The sequence below is a fragment of the Camelus bactrianus genome, chromosome 8 (assembly GCF_048773025.1).
Source record: "Camelus bactrianus isolate YW-2024 breed Bactrian camel chromosome 8, ASM4877302v1, whole genome shotgun sequence".
NCBI classification, from domain to species: domain Eukaryota; kingdom Metazoa; phylum Chordata; class Mammalia; order Artiodactyla; family Camelidae; genus Camelus; species Camelus bactrianus.
In genome coordinates this window covers 38,829,029-38,852,547 of record NC_133546.1, presented here as the reverse complement: position 1 = coordinate 38,852,547, position 23,519 = coordinate 38,829,029, and the positions used below count along the sequence as shown (strand labels likewise).

General features: G+C 40.0%; 1 protein-coding gene across 10 annotated transcripts in view; it reads right to left on the bottom strand.

Annotated features, from left to right (window-relative positions):
• Positions 1 to 23,519, bottom strand: part of ROS1 (ROS proto-oncogene 1, receptor tyrosine kinase) — a 107,557-nt gene that overhangs the window by 11,053 nt on the left and 72,985 nt on the right. For 8 of the 10 annotated variants that reach the window (XR_012508656.1, XM_074368440.1, XM_074368441.1 and 5 more), the window contains exons 34-42: positions 21,944 to 22,134; positions 20,200 to 20,283; positions 17,118 to 17,253; positions 15,755 to 15,917; positions 14,375 to 14,439; positions 13,314 to 13,443; positions 7,538 to 7,635; positions 7,108 to 7,311; positions 5,930 to 6,064 (exon numbers count right to left, since the gene is read on the bottom strand). Coding sequence is in view for 8 of the 10 variants with exons in the window: in XM_074368440.1 (XP_074224541.1) it covers positions 5,930 to 6,064; positions 7,108 to 7,311; positions 7,538 to 7,635; positions 13,314 to 13,443; positions 14,375 to 14,439; positions 15,755 to 15,917; positions 17,118 to 17,253; positions 20,200 to 20,283; positions 21,944 to 22,134 (1,206 nt within the window). In the remaining 2 variants the exon portion in view is untranslated. Of the gene's footprint in view, positions 1 to 5,929; positions 6,065 to 7,107; positions 7,395 to 7,537; positions 7,636 to 13,313; positions 13,444 to 14,374; positions 14,440 to 15,754; positions 15,918 to 17,117; positions 17,254 to 20,199; positions 20,284 to 21,943; positions 22,135 to 23,519 lie in introns of those variants that run through there. The other 2 variants (XR_012508657.1, XM_074368442.1) reach the window with 2 other exon arrangements.

Below are 23,519 nucleotides of genomic sequence, written 5' to 3'. Positions count from 1 at the left end.
AGAAGGTGTTAAAGTTTATCCACTCCAACTCATAGGAGCAGAGCTCTTTTGTATTTCTGTACCTAATTCTCAGAGCCCCAGCTAGCAAAAGAAAATTAACTTCATTTAGTACAATGCCATTTATAAGCTAGTCTGTTCCAATATTTTAAACCACTCTTTTTAGGTAATACTCAGTCTTTTCTGAAAAATAACTCAGTCTCTCTTATTTTTAGGCTATTCCTACTCCCTCTGTCTTCTTCTCCAAGATGGTGTCAGGATATATGTAGGGGGAAACTTTTATGGAACTTAGAGTGGCACAGTGAAGTAGCCTTTGGACCCCACTGTGCCCTCCAGACCTTCTCTAGTCTCAGAGTGGAATAATGAGGAATTCCATAGGGACTGACTGGTCTGGTCCATCCTGTAGGCATTGGCTGCTCTCTGCAGTCCATGATATCCTTACCCGTTCTATTGGCTCTTCCCCACTGAACTGGTCCTTCCTTTTCTCTCTCTAGCTGCAGGTTTCTCTGAGACTGCATCATGTCCTATATCTACTGACAAGGCCCAGGGAATCCATTCCTGTTGCATGCCCCCAGGATGCTCCTTGGTCAAATCTCCAGCTTTCAACAAAATGTTCACACTACGTGGGAAACAAAGGAGGCTTGGAAATGCAAGCTCCATGTTCTCTGTCTGGACATGCCATTCTACCCTGTCCATGATGCTAGGTCTCCATGTCAATGTGAGGGATCCCCTGCTCAGTGATCTCCTTGCCATCCTCCCAAACTGGAAGGAGTGGGCAGCTGCTTCCTGCCCTTGGTGCCACACCTAATCTAACTGAAGAATACAGACGTTTCAGGGCCTAAATATCCAACATCTTTACGCTCTTACCTCTATCTGTCAAGGTCTCTTCTTCCTACACTTCTTTGGGGCTTAACAGGAGTGAGGTTTCTACTCAACCCCTCTTTTTTTTATTAGATTACCCTTATACAGAATTGTAGGTTTAGTCACTCAAACCTGGCATTTGGCATACTAACAAGGAGCTAAAAGATTCACAATAACGCTCTTCCACCTCGGAGCTTGGCTTTCAAGTCTATTGACTACCAAAAAAGGTCGAGTACCTGCCATCTTCTTTTACTTTCCGAAACTAGCCGTCAGGCAGATTGGGGCAGAGAGAGAAAAACTGATGAAGAAACATAAAGTGGGAAGTATTTTTAAATTTTAGGACTACCATATCAACAGATAAATACACATTTACAAATCATAAGTTCTTTAAAAAAAAAAAAGTACTAAAGAAACTAAATGTGAGCTCTAATTAGAGACAGAACATTTTTGGTAAGTGGCTCATAGAAGGACCCTCTGCAGAGATGACATTTAAGCCAAAGAACTTTGTGGAAAAATAAGATGCTACTCATGGGAACTGGGGATGGGGTGGGGATTGGAGTCAGGGGACACTCTAGAAGAGAGAAAAGCATGTGTAAATTCCTAAATTTGGAAAGAGCTTGCCACATTTTAGAATCTGAAAGAAAGCCAGTGTGGCTGTAGAGCAGTCATTGAGGGGGACAGTATATGAGATGAGGTCAGAAGAGGAAGGCGAGATCACGCAGGTCTCAAAGACCAGGCTCCGAGCCGGATGCTGCGGTATCACAATGGGAAGCTTTTGAAGGTTTCTAAACAGACATGACCTTTGCATTTTTAAAGGATGACTCTAGCTGATATGTGTGGAGAATGGACTGCAGAGGGGCAAGTAGGAAGCAAGGAAGTTATTTAAGAAGACTAGATAAGAGGTAATGGTTTGGACTAAGGCAATGACAATGGAGCTAGAGTTAAAAAAAAATTCAATCACTAGGTGACAATGACCCAGAAATCATCATAGGTATTGTATTTAAAGTCTCTATTCCATAATAATCCATCATGCAAACCCCACTTCCATCTCTTTCATTTCTTGACAAGCACCGCAGGTCAGAGTTAATGCCAGAGTATCATGGAGACACCTAATATTGATCTGTTTTTTGGTATTGATCTGATTCTTTTCATATATATTACAAGGAGCTTACATTCTGGATATGGAGTGCCAAATTTAGTTCTATTGTTTAAAAGTTAGAATCATACTCTTTTACATATTTCTTTATAATCTATGGCTTTTAGAAACGGTTGATACAAAGCACTCAGTGTAGGACAATTTGACTTTGAAATAACACCATGTAACTTATATTCAATCACAGAATTTAAACCAATAGATAAAGTCGAATCTTGATGACTAACCTAAGGGTGTCCTAAGAGGTGAGAGGAAAAAGGAAAGTGTCACTTGCCACAGGAAGCCTCTCCCTTCTGAAAATAAAGTTGTGACTTAGAGATATTGCCAAAGAATAGATAGGCTCTCTTAAGACTTGTCACATTTCAGTTATGAAGTTTTTAGTTATTTGATTTATTTATAACCCATCTCAAAGTATTCACAGTACTTAAAGGAGATGATTTAGAAGGAGAGAAAGAAAGAAAAAGTGAGAAAGAAGGAGAAAGCAGAGGAGGGAGGAAGGGAGGAGAGAGAAGCCATCCTTAGAGTTGTCCCTTGGCCACTCTGCACCTCACCCACTCTCACTCCCCTCCCAAAATTCAGCCTCTCATTTAATCTATGCAAGTGATTTAAGCAGATATTCTTAATTTTTCCTCAGTGGAGGCTTTAATTTACATTGACTCCAATCATCATTCTTAACTCTTTGATGACAAAAACATATGACCTGATGGTATGAAAACCTTTCTCTCCCATGATCCAGGGACAAATGAGCGCTGAATTGTCCTGGATTAAGAAAAGAGGTGCTCTATAAAGCAATAGTCACAATGTGTGGTCTTAAACAGCATTAAACTGGCAATAAAATAAAATGACTAGGCTTTTAAAATGTTATCAATCCTAAAAAATGCATTTATTACATCTTTCAGGAAAATTAGTAACAATGACTACGCCTTTGGCAGGAGGTCTTTTCTTACAAATACGCACTTGTCACAATTCAGTATCATTCATTAAACACTTCTGCTAAGTTATAGTTACAAATACTCAAGCATGTCACTCTAAATAAACTGACAGGTCCTTCACTTTTGTTCAAATTTACCTGGGCTGGTTGTTCAACCTCAAAATAGATACTTACTCACTGTACTTGAACTATCTCATTTAACTAAGTATTCCTGTTCAAATTCTTTCATTCACCATGCCAACCCTTTACTCCTCTTTGCTTCAGTTTTTTTCAGAATAGCACAAGACTCATTACCCATGCTCATTATTAGTCTCTATGAGTAATATCCTTGCATTCACAAGGCAATTGAAATTCAACAGATGAAAACTCCATGGCATCTTTCAGTATTAAGGGGACGAGTTTCTATAGATATTTAAGCAAAGCACATAAAATGGAGATTTGAAGATCACCCTTATTTATTATACCCAATCCTGGAAAGACCCAATTAGCACTGAGGTATACACATTCTTCAGGGATGAGAACAAGGTAGTGAGCCTCCATGTTCTCCCATCATGGCCTCCTAGATTGGAGAGACTCTCCAGCCATTTCAGCTGCCCTGTGACACCTGTGTCAGAGAACCCCAAAGAGCTCTCACTTGATGTCGATTGCCCTTTGATCCCGTTTCTTCTTGAGAGTGATGTGACTGTTGTGCAAACTAAAAGCTGAAGAGAATGCTGAGGGCCTGGCTTTCCACGGTACATCCCAGGCTATGGAAAGAAGGGCAGGAATGCTCTGAACTCTCACATTCCATGAATAGCTGAGCACTGCGTAGCCATCTATGGGCTCACCTGAGTCAGAGTACAACCAGGTGCTGAGTATTTAAGCAGTGAATAGAAGGTGTAGCCTGGCTCAGCACAGCCTTTCAACCCTCTAAGCTGGAACTGTGATCTCAGAGAACAGCTTCAAATAAAAATCAGTTCCCTCTGTCCTCTAAGGAGAGTAGTTAATCTTTATCGTGACAACTTAAGGCTGTGGCCAGATTGGATGGCATCACCGAGAGCTCTGTTTCCTCAGGACAGCTTGTCTTCCTGGTTGGGGAAGGATCGTTAACCCTTCGCAGGGACTGGAGCATGCAGCCCTTGGAGGGCTTGCCGCATGGTTTACTTTTACTTTCGTATGAACCTCAAAACCAGCGATGGAAATTTTGGCTTCAAGGAAACTATATTTTTAAAATATTAGAGCAATAATGTATCCAACTGAATAATTATTCAAGATAAAATTATACAGAATATTATCTTTTCCCACTTATATTAGGAATGTATTTCTAGCATGTTTCTAGCACTCCTTCCTCCTGCTTCTGGTTGAATTGTTGGATACCTTTGAACAGAGCGAAGTTCAACATAACTGCATTTTTTTCCCCACAATAGGGCAATTAATTATCCACCTTTCTTGTCCCCACACAAAACAAATGTACATGTCAATCAAAATGCATAATTCAGTGATTGATTCCTAAAGTGCTCGTCCCCCAAAACTGCATGATTATGATGAGCTCCTAGAGGGGAAGATATGCCAGACACAATTCTAACAGCACAAGGAAGATTTTGTAGAATTGAAATTTGGGGGGAAATTTCTGAGTGTTCAACAAATGTGTAAGAGACGCAAAACAGTGATGACTTTGCTAACCCTTCAATAAAAGTGTATTCAATACTTAGGTACACTGGGGGTTTCCCTCAAGCCCAACTAAAGGTTTTCAAATTTTGTATAAATTTCTTACCCCCAAATTAGAGAATATTCTCCCATCTGCCCCAGACGGATCATGAATCATATTTTTAGGCACCACCACCACCAAATTTTGTTGAGGGATATGTATAACTGATCTTTCTGTAAATAGTCCAGAGGCTATAAAAGCTAAATCAGAAACAGTGATTCAAATCTTCGCCTAGCTGGAAGATTTAAATAATACAACAACATTCACCAGTAGAACGTCCAACCAAAGTGCCCAGTTCTTAATCATCCTTTGGCTCCAGTCTGAATAATCCTCTAAATAACACAGCACAGTCAAGGCCGTACGACCATGGTGTGTATCCGCATACTGCTAATTCCTTTTGCACTTGTCTGTACCACACAGTTTAGCACTTTATCACATGTTGGCTTGTTATCCAACTGCTGCATGTGTGGGTCTTTTCTTTCAAAATACATTCTGAGATGCTGCAGTACCACGGCCCTGGTTTAAACTCCTCTGTCTTCCATATAATGCTTAGCATTGTGTAGTGCCCAGAACAGAGGACTTTATCCTAGTTGTCTATGTCTTCTTTTAGAAACTTTTTGCATAAAACACCTCTTAGAAAAAGTGTCAAGACTTGATATTTCTGCTAAGGTTGTTCACAAGAAGGTAGATGAGCACTCAGCAAAATAACTTGGCTTGTTTTTCCTTTACAAGTAGATCAAAATCACCTACTGTTCTGAGGATCACAAATCTATTAGAATTCAATAGTTGCCAGGATCAATTTGATAGAACCACTAATACTTACTTAGTCACTTTATGTTAAGTTCATAAATAGATAACAACCTATATAAGTAAGTAGTACTAGACCCCAATATCAGCTTTATCAAAAGCAATCTAATTTTTAAACAATATATTTTTATTTAACAGAAACTTTTAATATGCAGGTTAAGATGTTAGTCAAATCGGATCTTCCAAAATAAAATGAGTATGTGTACACACACACACACACACAAAGAACTTTTATTTATTTATTAGAATTCACTTAACCTAGAGTATAAACATATTCTGCTGTTCTAAATTTTGCTTCTGAAGTGAAATATCATGCCTATAAATACCATCGTGTATTTAGTAAATTAAGTGCCACAATCAATTTACATTTTATGTAGGATATACAAATATAGAGATTCCAGTTTTTATTTTAAAATACCACACCAGTGAGGCATAAGAGTGCATGTGCATGTGTTTTTGTTTTTGGGTGCTTATGGTAATATAATTAACTTACAGATCATCAGGACAATTTCTTGGTGGCTCCAGTCTCCCTCCGGTTTGCACATAGTTTAAAACATCAAGGTTGGAATGAGCTGGATAAGGCTGATGACCAAGAGTTAAAATTTCCCAAATCAGAATTCCAAAAGACCTAGGGATATTAAAGAGTTTGCTTTAATTATACTTATTACAAACATCATGTTTATGGTGGTTTTTGCAACATAATTATTCCTAGGGCTATCAGAGTCTACTTTGTGATTGGCATTACTGGCCCCATAAAAGGCAAATGGGAGACTTAAAAGCAAGTTGACCCCACAAAAAAGTAGAACAAGCAACTACCTACTAGTGACACTTCAAAGGTGATAGGAAGGCTTAGTGGAGGCACAAACACACAAACACACACACACACACACACACACACACACACACACACACACACACCACACTCAGCTCCTTCTCCCTGGCTGAACCTACCTATGGAGTGGAGCTCTCATAGCCTCATTATGCAGACACACTAGGGGTGAGCAAAAAAGCATGTCACCATTTTTTTCTGAGTTTGAGTGCCAGTAAATGTGGAGAGGGAAGGCATGAATTAAAAACTGGTAACACTGAGGACCAACTTTATCTCATCCCCAGTTTGGCAGAGGTCCAGTCAAGCTTAAAAGTTATTGGACAAATCTTTACATTTTGAACAGCTCTAGTCAAAAGTTTGGGGTCAACAAGCAAAAATGAAGGGTTCTATTCAAATAATGAAGAGCTGTCCAAACCTCCCCCATGTCCTAACTTTGAGATATATGATTTAAAGTCTACTTTCAAATTAATAACCAAACATCCCCAAATTGTAAGCATTTGGACCCATACTTGGACATTAATTCATAGGTACCAATTCCTATTGCTCACAGCCTCTACACCTTTGGAGAGTAGTAAGGTATCTGAAGAAAATGCACTTATTTCACATGCACAGTCAGATCAAATATCAAAACTAACTGGAGGGAGGGGTGTAAACTGCTGAGACCCAGGAACAGTCCCTCCTGACCACCAGCTTCCACTTCAGCTTGAGGCAAGTCACTTAACCTCTCTGGTTTCGTGTTTCCTCACATGGAAAACAAGATTAGATGACCTTTTACGATCCCCGGTGGCTCTGACACTGGATGGCTCTGCCCACACTTCTCTGTGTCCTCCCGTTGAGCTCACCATACATCAGACTGAGTAGTGAAGAGTCCATCCATCAAACTTTCTGGAGCCATCCACCGCACAGGCAGCAGGCCTTCTCCTCTCTTTCTGTAGTAGTCGTTTTTATAGACGTCCCTGGCAAGTCCAAAGTCCCCGATCTTCACCATCCGGGATGGACTTGCATACTCTTTCACGGAGACAAGGCAATTCCGAGCTGCCAGATCCCTGTGGCAGAAGCTGTGTTTAATACTACTGGTAATAATAACAATCACAAAGTTCCAGAGACCAGGGAAGTAACACTAGCAGGTCTGCAGAGAAGAGAGATTTTAACGGAAATTATTGCTATTTTGAAGGAATGAAAATGTTTTACTATCGTTTCCGTTTTACCCAAACTATAGGTTATTATGGTGCCAATACCCATAAGAACCTTGTAGCCAGAATATCGCTGTACCTATGAATGAAGTGCATCTCCTCCAAGTAGACACAGCCTTTTGAAATATCTACACACAGGTCTACAAGGTCAACCAAGGTGAGTAAAGGGCCATGAAACTGTAAGAAATAAAAGAAAAATTACAGGTACTTTTCCAGTTTGTACAAAATATATATGTATATGTATATGGCTACATATGTATACATGTACACACATATATATGATGTTTAAAGAAATTTTTAGTTATGGTCCCAAGAAATCAAACAAAGAGGAAAAGAACAATTTATATGCTTTCTACCAAAATATACATAAATAAGACTCTCTAGTAAGCAGAGGCAATGTAGACTCTTTATGGGAAAGATCTCAGAGTGTCAGGTCAGACAGACCAAGACTTAAAACCTAGTTCTGCTACTTATGAGCTGTGTGAACTCGCTGGCATTGCTTAATTCACTAAGCAACTTTCTCAGATGTAAAATGGGAGTAATATCATTGACGGTGGAGGATTTGAGATAAGATATGTAATCTGCTGGTACATAATGGGCACTTAATAAATGGTAGCTGCTCGGATAGGGAGTAATAATGATAGTTTAATTGGTGCTGGCTAGTTTAATTATTGGCCCAATGTCACACTACCATGTCAGCCATGACAATGGCCTTATTTTCCACATGAGCCCCATAGAAACTGCTAGCACTACTCTATTTCAAGGTCACAGATTACTCTTCTTATCCAAGAGAGCCAGCACAAATACACAGTTGGGCCTGCACTGGCTGCAATGATTTCTGCATGAAAAAAGCCAGTTGAAGTTTTTATTAGTACCATATGGAAAAAATTCAAAGTTCCTTCCTGGAGGCTATATTCATATACTGTCTGTCCCTTACCAGCTCCCTGCAATTACCCTGTTTCAATCCTTTGTCATCCCTATCTGACACTTCCCAAACTTCCCATGTCTCCAGCCTCCTGTGCTTTTATTAGCTCACTTTGTTGTGACCCACTGCCTGCAGAGTCTATTACAGGATTCCTGAGCATAGCCTCCCTGGCAGCCCCAGGCTGCACCAGCCTCTCTTGGCGTCCATTTATTTTCCATAGTTTCTCTTCTCACAATCTGTGCCTTGGTCATCCTGGCCCATTTGCTGTTCCTTATACCTGCTCTGCATTTCTCAACCTCTCTCCCTTATCCCTGCTCTCATCCCTGGAATGCCCTCCTTATTCTCGATTTCCATCCAGATCCTTCACTGAGCATCTCAAAGAATTCACAACCTTGAAATCCCTTGATTCCTCAGAGATGGGTGCTCTTAAATGCTGTTCCCTCTGCCTCCCCTGACAAGCTCATGTCTCCAAATCAGGAAGAATCTGATGTGCTGGGACTCAACACTGCCATGGTCCCTCTCACCCACACCTACATCTGGTAACTAGGCTCCATCTTAATCCCAAGAATCAGCGCCCTGCAGCCCTGCTCAGGTCTGCAAGATGCCCACCTCACGCCCTGTGTCTGAGTCCCAGCTGTTTCAGGGTTCCTCTGTGAGTGGAACTCTGCTTTGCTCTTGGCAAAACCTACTCTTGAAGACATTCTTCACCAAGAATCATGCTCCTGAACTTCAATCTGGTGGCCTGTGCCCTGTTCCCTGCTGACAGATTTTCAGAAGGCTGCTGCCTGCCTGAATCTCTAACGATAACTTGCTTCTGATCATCGCTGTGACAACCTGCTGGGACACCTCAACACCCCATGTTGTGCCTCCAAAGCTCCAGGTGCTGTCCCGGGCTACTGCCTGTCAACACTTGTCAAACCCTTTGGACATGCTGAACCTCCATCTCTACTTATTCCCCAGTCAAAGCCTTGCACGACTCACATAGGGTAGTTTCAGAGACTGAGCTCCTGCCTTGGTTGTATCTCAAACAGAAGACCTCCTCCTGAAGCCTCCCCATGTCTCGCCAGCTGGAAATCATCTCTCTCTCCTCTGAGCTTCAGCCGTATACTCCCTACTCCATCCTCATGGGCCTTCCCACTCTCTACCTTAAAGAGTTATCTATGTGAGACTTACCTCCCTACCACGTGGCAAGATCCCTCATGGCAAGAGCCACATCCTCCACTGTCGTAAAACATCTAGCCAAAATGTGATGAACTGAATTGTATCTGGCTATGTGTTTGTATTATTTTGTTAGACTGATCTTTTTTAAATTTTTTCTAATTTAGTACAACCTTAGAATGTCAAAGCTAAAAGGAGCCAGAGAAAGTTTTTGATTCACTATTCCATTTTATGGAGGCAGGAAATGAGGTCCTGAAAATGAAGGACTAAACTAAGCTTTATAAACCCAGTTGCAGTCAATTCTTATGCATTCAGCCCAGCAAAGCAGTCTCAGAGTGGGGAAGTGGAGAAGGACGCTTGTGGCAGTTCTGGAAAGGTGCCTCTGAGCACTCTCCGTGGAGAGCTGGCTGCTCCAAATGAACTTAGTAGGACGAGGGCTCAGGGCCTGTGGTGCTCCGCTGCAGGCCCTACACCTTTGCTCTGGCACTCAGCACCTAACGGCGCCCTGCCCTGCATGGTTGGGGTGAGGGAGATGAAGCCGGCAGGAGAGGCAGCAGCAGAATGGACGTGCCCTTGAGAACCAATCATAACCCCTGGGACACCAGCTGAACAGGGCTCATTTGGGAAAAGCAGCTCCTTGTGTTCTTCAATTCGATCTTCATTGTCCCTTCTCCTCCGCCCATCTCCCCCCCAAAACCTAAAATAATATCTGCAGAGAAACTTTCTTGCTAAAGGTGAGGAATTGAATTTATACATTTTTCGTTCCACTCTCTCCCCAAACCTTACCAAAATAACATAGAGGAAATCTTAAAGTCTCACGAGCATAATCAGATCAGGAGAGTAGGTCGAGCATAATTAAACATTTTAGAAGAAGGAAAGCAGTCATAGGTGTGGTCATTGAGCAGGGTCAAGAGAGATGCAAGCTGGCTGCTGGCAGAGGCAGAAGCCAAGAAGTGAGTGATGTTTTTCTCTGTAGGACCCTGTAAACACTCTGGAATCGGAGGTAGCAAGTATCTCTGAACTCAGAGTGAGGGGCAGGACTGAAAGCAAGATGAATATTTAAAAGTTTATTTCAAGGATTAACTGGACCTCCTCATCACAGCAGGAGGCTTTCCCTTGCAAAATACACACACACACACACACACACACACACACACACACACACACACACACACACACAGAGAGAGAGAGAGAGAGAGAGAGAGAACCAGACACACACAGAGAGAGAACCAGACCACCTCCAAGTTCCAGGATACTAGCCATACTAAGGCACTGTGCTGAAAAAGGAGAAGGGAATTAAATGAGCATCCTCCTTCTGAGCCTTGAGACCTCCAGCCCCCTCCCCGCTCTCAAGTCCCTGAACTGAGGCTCAGGCATTTATTGCCCAGGCAGGAGACCAGCGGATTCCTCTCCGGGAAGCTGGCATATGCCAAGGAAGACATCCAGATGCTGTCATTAGGGGACCCCTATAGAACAGCAGGGTCCCACCTGACAACCAAAAGGAAGCTGCCGCAGACACAGAGGCTCCAATCAGCTTCTTAGGTCTCATTATTAAATATGAAGACCAGCCACAAATTACCAAGCTTTTGAGAGAAGCTTCTCACATTACAAACAGATCCCAGAACAAAGAGGCAAAAAGGAAGTCAAGACAATGCAGGAAGCAAATTAACACTTAAAAAAAAAACTATAATTAGTATCCTAGGAAAGATAAAAGATTTTGCACGTATGGGAAAAAAAATCACAATACTGTTTTAAGAGGCAGTCAAAATATAAGAATGAGTCTGTGGAAAATGAAAATTTTTAATTCTAGTAAAAAGTTGAGGAAATCTACCAGAATTGAGAGCAAAAGTACAAAGAGTAGTAAATAGAAGAAAACAGCTAATAAAGAAAAAGGATAAAACAAAGCTGACCGTTATCCAGCTAATAGGGTTTCTAGAACTAGGAAACAGAGGGAACAAAGAGTTTTCTTCATTACCAAAGAAATAATATATATATTTAAAAAATCCCAGTACTGAAAGTCATTTTTTTTCAGGCTGAGCGTCCAGATGAGTAAAAAGTACCACAGATAAGGAGAAGTTCCTAAAATTTTCCAAAGAGGAGGGCAAAAAGCAGGACACTGATCACAGGTCGAGGAATCAGAATGGCATACAACGTTTTAAAGGCACTCGTATAAGCTAGGAAACAAATACACATAAGATTTATTTTTGAGGAAAAGGGGTATTCAACCTAGAATCCAGCCAAATTATTAATGAAGTGTGAGGGAAGAAAAAAACATTTTCTCAAAAAGAAAACAAAAAGATTTTTACTTTGTGTGCTTTCTCTTTTCTAAAACAGAACAAAGAAGTCATGGAATTGAGGAAACAAAGATCCAACATGGAAATTACCAGGGTTAATCTAGAAGTGTAGATGCCCAGAGGACAAGCACCTGTATACTGACTCTAGAAGGGAAGTGTCCGGAAAAAAATTGGGAGGAGCTGGATTATCTGATATAATTAACCATATTAGAACAGGGCTACAATTCTGTGAGAGCATTTAAGTCTCACAGCAAATGGAAATGGAAATGGAAAAAAGCAAATGGAAGCAAATGGAAAAATGGAAAAATGCAAATGGAAGCAATGGAAATGGAAAAAAGGGGGCATGTATTTAAACTACCCAAGAAAAAACATACAATCATAGTATTTGAGTAAGTCAGCTGCAAATAATAATTAGTCAGTAATGTAAACCTGCAATATTGATTTATCTGCAAATGGTAACTGTCAAAGGATGGAGGAAACAAAGTTTTCTGTGTGCAGAGCTGGTGGGGTCAGGGCTGGCGCACGAGTAAGAGGTTAAATCCTTGCAGTCAACAGATTTCTCCCAAGGTTGAAAATTCACTGTGCAGCAATATAAGCAGAGTGTTTCAGAATGTGGAGGTAAATACCAGAAGGAACATATAGAGGCCTGGGATGTGGGGATGAGATAGAGCATGGACTTCCGTTTTTCACCATGAACTTTGTCATCTATTTCAAATGTGTACTTCAATAGAAATAAAAGCCGTAATTTAAAAATCTACAGATTTAAATTTTAGTTCCTTGTTTGTCTTAGGTGTTTCTCATCTGAGATCTAAAGCAGGTTCCTGCGAGTGCTGTCACCCCCGAGCCCTCATTCCCCACACATTCCCCGTATTTCCAGTGTCCACGCTGAGCCGGGGGCTGCTCTGGGCACTGGGGAGACAAAAAGGATGGATTGGGGCTTATGGGGCCAATAAGCACGGATGGAGAAAGACAAATCAAGGAACTGGATGGATGGCATGATGGAGGAGGTATGAAACCAGGAGTTCTGTTTTGGACAAAAGAAGTTTGAGATACCCGCGAAAATCCACACGGAAATGTCAACTGGGGAGGAACATGTAAGACTAGTACTCAGTAAAGACACAAGGGCTGAAAATACCAAGATAGGACAGGCAGGCATACAGATTAAGTGCACGGAAGGAGATGCATCTTCCAGCTCCACACACTCTCTGTTCCCCAGAAAACAGGATTCTGGCAGGGAGGGGTCCTGTTTTTTCTATTAATACTAAAAACAGGCTCAAATTGCCAGAAAATACCATAAATTAGCCCAGAGTTCTAGTTTTACTAATCCAACATGAAGGAAATACAAGGATTTTTTCAACAGAAGTCTTCTAAGTTTCCACCATCAGCCAAAACTGCAGCGTACTGAACTGAAAGGAAATGAAAAGGAACTTAGAGGTCATTGGCATTATAGAACCAATACCATGGACCCCGTTTCCTACCGTTGTCATCCGGGCTTTACGCAAATAGGTCAGAAGGTCTCCTCCTTCCATCAGTTCCAGGATAATGTACTGGGGTTCGTTCAGCAGACAGACTCCAAGCTGCTTCAGAATGTTGGGATGATTAAACTTGCTAAAGGGTGGAGAGAGACGGGCAGGATGACATGATGGCCACAAAGTGCTAGCAGAGGGCCTTTATGGAACAGAGAAATTCTTTATCTCTGGTTTCCTTCAAAACCCTGATTGTTTCTTTCCTCTCATAAATGAAAGCCTCCTTTTCCGAGTACTGGTCTGTGTCATTGCCTTACAGAGGGAATATTGCAGCCCCTAGTGGCCAACGCATATGGTGAGCACAGGGGGAGTTTTGGAAGTGACGTTTATATTAAGTATTTTATGTTTTGGAAAAGAAAGCATTTTAAACTAATACCCTTCTTCAAAAGATATTTTAAAACATTTAGGTTTTGGTCATGATGAGTAAGTGATATTCTCTCCCTTTTAGAAAAATAATTCAGACACACAGGTTTGGCTACAACTGTTTTCTCAAGATGTCAAAGCAAGTAAGCCCCAATCTAACGATTAGAACTCCAAACCTGGGACCTCATCGACCACTGCCTCGAGGTGTATTAAGATGTATCTGAGTAGCTTTCATGACCATCAGCTGGCTCTAACCTTGAAGCCAAGTTTACCAAGACAAGGGATATCTTCATTGACATCATTGTACTTAAGAGAACTCTCCCTTACTCGGCCTATTTGACCCATTATTACACATTTAGAAGAACACAAGCATAATTAAAGCTGAACAGCTTCTGAAATCACCTGCAGAACATGCTTCTTATTGAAGGTAAAAGAAAGGAAGCCCTTCTTCCTAAGGATTGCCTGTGCCCAGGCTCAGAAGACTGGCTTCTGTGCAATACTTGTCACTACAAACATATCTCCTTTTAAACTTCAGCCATGTTTATCTGGGGCATGATCTCTTATGTCAGGTCATTTTAAACATCCACCAATCAGATGCAAAGGCTTCCTACCTACACAAAGGGGAAATTATTTCAGAGCTGCCCTGATACCTCATCAAATGTGCCTCTTTCAGGAATTCAATCTTCTCCTGGTCCGTGGAGCCCTTCTTCAAAGTCTGTGCAACATAAAAATAAGCCAGGAATCAGAATAGCAGGCGTTTTGGTGAGTTCAGTGGGTTAGTGGAGACAACCCCTGTTTTGCTTTGTAATATCTGCCCTAATCATAAAAATTGTGTTCTAAAATTGTCCAGCCTCCCTTGCAAGTGGAGGTGGTCATATGACTCAGTCCTGGTCAATGAGATGTAAGGGAAAAACTGCTGAGGGAGAGAGGAGTGTGTGGGGAACTTTTACTTTCCTGAACAAATACACCCAACACCATCCTTCCCCCTCTCCGTGTCCTGAATGAAGATGTGATGCCTTATTCTTCGGCAACCATCTTGGGACCATGAGGCATGTGCAAAGTTGAGAGAATTTCAGACATGCTGGCTCTGACCTGACACAGTACTCCACCACAGCCAGCAGTCATCTTGTTATGTGAGAAAAAGAAACACTGGTTTAAACCAGTTGAGGCTGGAGTAAATTAAGGCTTGCAAATGCTATCAATTGGAAGTAGAGAGAATTCTGCCAACTTTTCTGGTTGTATATAGCCCATGCTCAAAGCAACAAATTCCTAACAAGCAGGGACCAGGATTATTACTCATCATGTAAAAGATTCATCATCCCTTGATCAAAAGAAAGTTTTTATAAAAATATGAGAGCATATCCAGTGCTTCCTTAAAATTACATCAAATACATCCTGATGGATAATTGTGTAGTACAGGGGTCAGCAAACTACAGCCTGTGGACCAATTCCAGCCTGTCACCTATTTTCGTATAGCTTAAGATCTGAGCATAATTGTCCCATTTTTGTTTTATTTTTTCCATTTTTATTGAGGTATAATTAACTTGTTACATTTTTAAATGGCTGGAAAAAGTTAAAAAAAACAGTACTTCATAACACATAAAAATTACATGAAATTAAAATTTTTGTTTTCATAAATAGTTTAACTGGAACACAGCCGCACCTGCTCATTCACGTACTGACTGCGGCCACTTTGGCTGCAGTGGCAGGCTTGCATAACTGCAACTGACACTGGCCAGCAAGCCTAAAACTTTGCTATCTGCCCTGGTACCTAGCACCCCAGTTCTCTTGTAGTATGTTTGAAGGGAAAAACTTTCTGCCGAGTCTTAGCTAATTAGTAACCTCAGAGGTCACTGTTCACAACAGAGCTTATGCAGAAAATGGGGGGGAAATGTGATTTCTGTAGCCATGGGTAGGCTTCTACGCTCTTTTTTTGGTTAAGATCACTCATCTTCTATCATAGTTGTATCCGTGTAAATCTGTGAAATAGGCTGACCTGACACATCGAGGAGTTAAAAGACTCACAGTACCTTCACTGCTACTTTGGTTTCTCCGCTTCCAGCTCCTAAGATGTCTACTGCTGTCCCTTCATACACTTCTCCAAAGGCCCCGCTTCCTAACAAGAGACGCAGACTCAGTCTTTCCCGAGGGAAGGCAGGAAGGCTTTCAATCTCCTCTTGCGTCGGAAGAGTACTGGAAAATAACGATATTTTCGGTCTCAAAATACATATGGTTTACAAGTGGATGCTGGTGTTAGTGTTTGAGGGAGAAAGAGGATGAGAAAGAGGGAGAGAAATCTCATGGTTTTGCAACACAACAGTGCATTCCATGTGATCTAATGACATGTTTGCATTCCTATTCCTTTCCTAGTCCACCATCCAGAATATTCCTTCTCTATTCCAAAATGCACACAGAGCATATTACTACACTTCCAGGCACCTTCATTTTGACATCACGCCTGTGTGTGCATTGCCTCAGGATTTTTCACTATAATTTGTTTAGTTAAAGTTACCAGTAATTAATTCCTTCAGGGTACCAATTTGTGTAAAAAGCTATTGCAAAATTAGTAATAGATACAGCTGGGCTTCTGAGCTCAGATGCTTTTACTTTATTTCACACACTTGATCTCTCATGTAAAACAAAATTTACTATGACCACAAAATCACTCCATGTCCATCAGGTTAACTTTTAGAAAGCCAAGCTTCTTACTTGGTGTATTACGAGGCAGGTGGAAATCCATTAAAATGCTTTTTTTTAGAAGAGAATCGAATATCACATGCATGACATATTTTCTCAAGGAAAAGTCACCTCTGTGTCTACTTCAAATCCTTTGTTCCTATGTCCTTAAATTAATTTCTCGAAGCAGGGCCCATGACTACATAATTCCTTTTTGCATGGAGCATAATATACAATGTACAATGAGACACTTATACATTTTCTTTAATTATAATGATGGTGGAAGTTCAAAACTCATCTATTTTAGAGAAGTTCTGTAGGCAATCACCATACAACTTCTGAAAATAAAATAAGATTGACTTAATAGCACACACAAGAGAACTTAAAATTCTTCAATTGCCTCTAGTTGAACCAGTCACGCTACCATCTACTCCCTTTCGTGTAGTATTTATCTCCTTGGTTTATTTCTTTTTAAATGATGTGATAACACACTGGAAAACAATTGGCTTTGTTTCTTTTTCTTAGGATAAGATAACAACATAACTCGCTATCCATCATAGGTCACATTTCAGAGGGAAAGGGGATGTTACTTTAAAATATGCCAGAATGATGGGCATGAACCAGGACATCCCTGGACAATGTGACATGCACGGGCACTCTCTCTAGAGCTGCCCACCCTCCATCCAGGTGTCCATGGAGATGGCTCAGGTTACATACTGTATCGCATAGCAGGCATTGGCCAGTCCTACTCCAGTGGCCAGACCCCGAAGTTCGCCCAACTCTTTGTCTTCGTTTATGAGAACTGTCAGCCCTTCCTTAGGAGTTTTTTGATACTTTAACCTTCTATGCCAGACTATAAAGAGAAAAAGAGCATAATTTACAAAATAAAACACTGCTTCCCTATTCTTTAGGAAATGCCAACAATAACATTTTTAATGTTTATATAGAAGAACACTCTTGATAGAATAACAGAATTTGATTGAAAAAAATATACCTGTAATAGAAAAACTAATTAAATCCAGGTACAAAGCCATAAAGAAAAAAAACAGGTTAAGTTACACCAAATCACTTTTTCCCTCACTTCTCAGGGTAAATTTTGATCTATTTCTTATTGCTGTTATAAACAAGCTGAAGTATCTTAATATCAGAACTTATTTCTCAAAATCACCCATAAAGTCAAAATAAACCAAAACATATTTGTGTAATAATTATTAGTGATCAAATTCATTTCTGAATCCAAGTATGTTCAGAATGGCACACTTTATTTTAAAATGTGACTACAAGAGTGTCTATCCATTGTTTTTCCTATACACATAGTCAAATACACAGAAAAGTTATTAGAATGAAATCTACCACGCATTAGCAGCTGTCCTCCCTAGTCGTGGAATCATGGGTGATTTGTATTGTCTTCTTCATGTAACGAGCAAATATTATTTTTGTATCATAAAACATGAGTAGTATTTTTCAAAGATTAAAATACAATTATGTCATTAAGATCACCCATCTATACTAGAATATTGGCTCAGAAGTTGAAAACAGCAAGGATGCTCGGTAAGATGATGATTAAAATTTGAACTTTATTCCTTAGTAGCTTCTGTACTCAACGGGTTAGAGTTTTACTCAAGTGAAACTCCATCTGAAGGACCACACAGAGAAAGATCTTAAGTACCTCTGCGAATGCAATTTTTCAAACCCAAAATGCCCTCACCACCCCTCTTCATTTTTAAAGGCCCAGCTTGAGGCCCCACAGCCTCAGGGATGCCTTCTGAGACCTCTGCAACCTTGGCAGATCTCTCGTCTCTGACTTACAAGACCACTTGCGTCTCTGAGCACTGTTTTGTCACTGGCTTGTGTGTTTCATGCACTACTACTGCCTTTTATTGTTGTTTAACACGTATCTCCCTATTTATCTTTTCGCGCAGGTATGTCAAATCTCCTTCGTTAAACGGCAAGCTCCCGAGGTAAGCAATTGTATTTTACAGCTTTATATTTCCCTCTGCTCCCAGCACTCGGCTCATGTTGCACATCATGTTGCAAAGCAAAGGCTGTCAATGCTTATTTTAAAACCCTTGCTTCAATTTTGTGTTTACGAGTATGACTCGTAAGAGCCCTCAGCACAGTACATATTTTTAAACAATTGCTACTTTTCATTATTTGAATCACTCGATCTTTTCTCATGCACTCTTACAATCCTACCAGTAAAGCCACATGCACCACTCCTAAAAGCAAAAGAACCAGGTTAGCTTAGCTACGCTCAAAAATCCATGAGTTTTAAGTAGAATAAAGACCTTTAAGTCCTGAGAAAGTCAGATATCCATAGGATGTCTTGAAAGCACAATAGGTTGGCTGAAATTATCTCATGTTCATCCACTAGAGTTTTAGGTTTGAACAATGGTGATGTACAAGTTGGTAGGCAAAGGTCAGATGAAGGATCCTTCACGTACTGCTCCTTCCCAGTAGGAGAGCAGACAAGCCGTCAAGCCTATATGCCAACTGCCAAATATACTGCAGTCATACGCGTAACTCTGGAGGGGCCGGCTTAGCAGCACAAACATCAGCTGTGCAATACGTAGACTCCCTGGAACCACAGGTTAAAATCCTGGCAGGGTCAGCTGAAATTTTTAGCTTTCCAAGTTAGCTGAAGGAATAATATATTCCATTTATTATCTGTAAGGAATCTCTGAAAAGAAATCTCAGTTCAAGCTTCAATGTGCTAAGAGCTTATGACTTCAGTTCAGGGAAGGAATAAAGATTTAGAACACTTAGTGAAATATTGGCTTTCTTTATCCTGAGAGTTTAACTTTATATTTGTAACTTTTCCTTAAACTTTCCCTTATGTATGAACAAAAAAGAAGCCACAATTTCCTAAACTGTTTGAGTGTTCTTTTCTGGTATGACTGTCTTGTATATGTCTTTCTTTTAATGCTTCAGCATGTCAGGGACTCATGTATTAATAACGATACAGTAACTGTATATTTTATAATTCAAACCATGACATTTTGGGGACTGAGAGAAAGTACTATTAATGTTTATGCTGAAACAATAGGAATGAAGCAGGATATATGACCCACTGTGGTAACTCTATGGATTCAATGCGTAATCATCCCTTTTGGGGTTGTCACTGTATTTTCTCACCATTACATGACATCTTTAAAAAAAAAAAAAGACTTTTAAGACTAACACATTAGTATAAAATGAGTGGCAGGAAATAGCTAGCTTTTCTCTACCTAACCTAATTCTTCTGCTTTACTGGTCATTTACAAATGAGCAGAGATTTGAAATAAGCCGGCCAGACATCTAAAAGCGAGAGTGAATCCTGTAAGCCAGAAATGGATCTTCTGCAAAAGAGGCCCTGCTCATTCCAACCCAGGCTGTCTGCCTGGAGACCCAAACTATCCCGACCAAGGATTGTCACTGGTCTGCCTTTAATCCTATACTTTTTTTTAATACCCAGAGTTATTTTTCTTTTATTTATTTCACACTATAAGCCCCCAAACACTTGTTATGTAGCCAGTCCATAGTAAATACTTTTTAAAGAAGGCTAAAACTATCTTGCAAGTAGTTTTATCTAAAATGTACCATGAAGTATAAATACAGATATATTTTTCATAAAATAGTTTTCCCAGATGAGAAAAAAAATTCACAGAAGTTAGTGGTTATCAAAATATATAGCCAAAGGTAGCATTGTGAATTTTATGAGTTTATTTCATGTGGGAGATTAAATAAACTAAGAGATAAATCAATTAATATGATCAAGTAAACAGTTTATGACCTATATTTTAAAATCTATTATACTTACCAAAAGTCAGTGGAATTGTTATAACCAGAAGTATTCCAATTATAATAGTAAGTATAAAGCTTGTTTCTGGTATCCAAAAACCATCTAATTAAATAAATGAGAAAAAAGCAATTAATTCAAAGAATAAAACTAGATTGTCTCAATGATATGCCCAGTATGCCTGCGTTAGCTCCTACTGGATTTTTGCAAGCCAATTGTTACGAAACCATTGGTAACTTGAAATTATCCACAGTGAGAGTATTTACATCAGGAGAAATCAAAATCAAGTTTTTTTTTTTTTATTTTCCAACATATCACTGGGATATACCCACCCCATCTCCTTCTTTAAAATGGCTGAGGAAACATGGGACAAAGAAGTCTCAGTCTTTGTATACCATATAGTTGGGAGTATTATTTCTTCTCTAACATCTTCATCTACATTTAATTCTATGAATATTGAACTGAGGATTACAAACATGAAAACATGGTACCTGCTCTTAGGTAGTTTAGTCGAGCAGAGAAGACAAACCTGTAGACCAGTGCTTGGCAAACAGGCTGCATCTGGGATTTTGTACCGCCCATGAACTAAGAATAATTTTTACATTTGTAAAATATGATTTAAAAAAAAAAAAAGATGCTACAGAGATCGAATGTAGCCTGCAAAGCCTAAAATATTTACTATTTGGTTCTTTTCAGAAAAGGTTTGCTGAGCTCTTATCCAGACGACTAACTATAATACCAATAAGAATGATGTAGGTTTTGTATAGCTTGATGGGCTGTGTTTGCATAAAATGCAACAGTTCATTTTGCCTAAGGAGCAGCAGTTAAGCATCACAATGGGTTCATTTTAAATTAGGCCTTAAAGGATGAGAAGAATTTCAATTGACAGAAAGTGAAGGAAAGGAAACCCCAGCTAAAGGCAAATGGAAGGTGAGGCAAGACTTCATTCTAGACTCAGGGAAACAAAGGCTGAGGACCTAGTGTCATGGAAGTTTTTTACCTGTCCGGTATGGCTCCAGCATAAGGACAAATATTAGGAAAGATGAACCATCACTGGGGGCAAATCATGGAAGACCTTAAATGCCCTAGAAAAGTATGCTCTTGATTCTGAAGGCAGTGAATGGAGAGCCATTTCAAGCATTTCAGAGAAGGGCAGAGTGATCCAGCTTGTACTTCAACTAGATTAACTGTCAGCAGTGGGGCTAAGCCAAGAGCACAGGCAAGAAATGGCAGCTTAACTTAGGAAAGCCAAGGTAGAAATAGGAAGAGAACTTATTAGACAGAAATCAAGATGGTGACTGGGTACAGGAAAAAAGCAAATAAGGAACTGAGATTTCTAGCATATGTAATTAGAAAGATGATGTATTATAAACTAATTTTGTATCACATATACATATAATTTAGTATTATAAACTAATATTGGGGAAGAGACAAAGTAGAATTTTAGGCCATGAGGGTACCAGAACAGGATAATAGGTCTGGATAAAAACCAGACTGTGGACAAACTTGGAAGTCCATCTAGGAGCATGGACCTGATGTGGGGGACATTAAGGATAAGCTGATTATTACTGAGGAGAAAAACGACATGCTGATATTGATGTCTTAGGAAGATCACATCAGATGAAATGAATAGTTCAATAGTTTGGATGATAGTCTGGTGAAGTTAGAAAGTCATTCAATTTATTGCTAATGTTAAGAATTCACTTATTTTTATCTCTGAACCTTTGCATAATAAGCTAGTATGTAGACAGACATGGTAACATACCTCCAACTAATACAATATCCTCACTGATTCCACTATAGTCACCAAACCCCAGATTATTTACAGCTACTACTCTGAACTGAAATGTTCCTTTCAGGTTTTTGGACTTCCATGTGCAAATGCTACTGCATGATCCATTAAATGCCACCTTCCACATTAAATTCTCCTTCTGTGAATCATTTGAAGTGCCCTTTCTGCAAAAGAAAGAGCAAAATCATAAACATAGGAAATATACAAGATAATATATGTGTTATTTCCAGATGCCCATATATCATTTTAATGACAGAACTCCAGAGTGTCTCCTATTGCACACTTTGCCCTTGATCTCATTCCTCTCACATGGTTTGGCTACAGAACATAGCAGAGTCTTACAAAGTCATCTCAGCAATGCATGAGGCCAACCAACTCAGGCCATCTGGAAAGTTATGAATAATCAATGGCCAAAAGAAAGCTGAAGGTCCTTTTCCTGCTCTCAGAGTGTGTAAACTTTCTTCAGAATTCCAAACTCATAGGGCAATTATTTCATAATTTTTAACTGGGGATTTTTAAATTTTTCTTAATTTTCAGTCTCTTTTGCTATCTGTACTTTACTTATGCTGTCCCTAGATAAAACACAGAACATAAAATTGATAAGGAAGACATAATAGTCCAGCTACCACAGTTATCACTACATCTGAGATTCCAAAATTCATTGCTTCCATTTTTATTGGCCTGCACTCTACTGCAAAGTCAATCCTCATTATTCTTCATGTGAAAAGTGGAAAGAGAGCAAGATCTGAGTTCAAAAGACATGACTGAAATGACTTTTAACAGAATCATAGACTGAAGGCAAGTTCAAGGCCTTCCAATTATGCCTTTTCTGACAATGAACCTTTCAAGTCTGAAACTTTTCAGACCACAGTGGTTTTAAAACTTGGTACCAACCCATAGCTAAGCTTGAAGATATGTAGGGAAGCCGGTTCTACTCCTACAAATTGAGTGGTTGTCCTGAAAGAGCGACAGGGACAAGGAGGGCTGAGCCTCTGAGGGACAGGGGATGAGCAGGAACATCAGGAGGACCAGGGCAGCAGGGCTGGTCACAACTGTTACCAGGACCACCCTGAGCAAGGCTTTATGGCACTATTTTTGTATGTTGTGTGAAGTTCACATTGCGCCCTGGCAATTTCATTGTTGAACCCAGACAACTCTGATCCAGTAGAAAGAGATCCTTAAAAATGTATAGAGTGGGTCTTCACAGATATTGGCCATTGAGGAAGAGAAAGAATTCTGATACTGGTTGAGCACCTTCTGTTTACAACACACAGTGCTGGGCTTTTCACATGTTGTTTCACTTCATTGAGCCTTCACAACAACCTAAAGAGGTAGATAGCATCATCCCATTTTACAGATGAGGAAACTTAAGTTCAAAAAGGAATAAAGCAAGGATATAAACATGGTCTGCATACTAGGTTGAATACTGTCCCCCCAAAATTCATGCCCCCCAGAGCCTGTGACTATGACTTCATTTGGAAATAGAGTCTTTTCAGAAGTAATTCAGTCAAGATGAGGTCGTACTGGATTATGGTGGTCCCTAAATCCA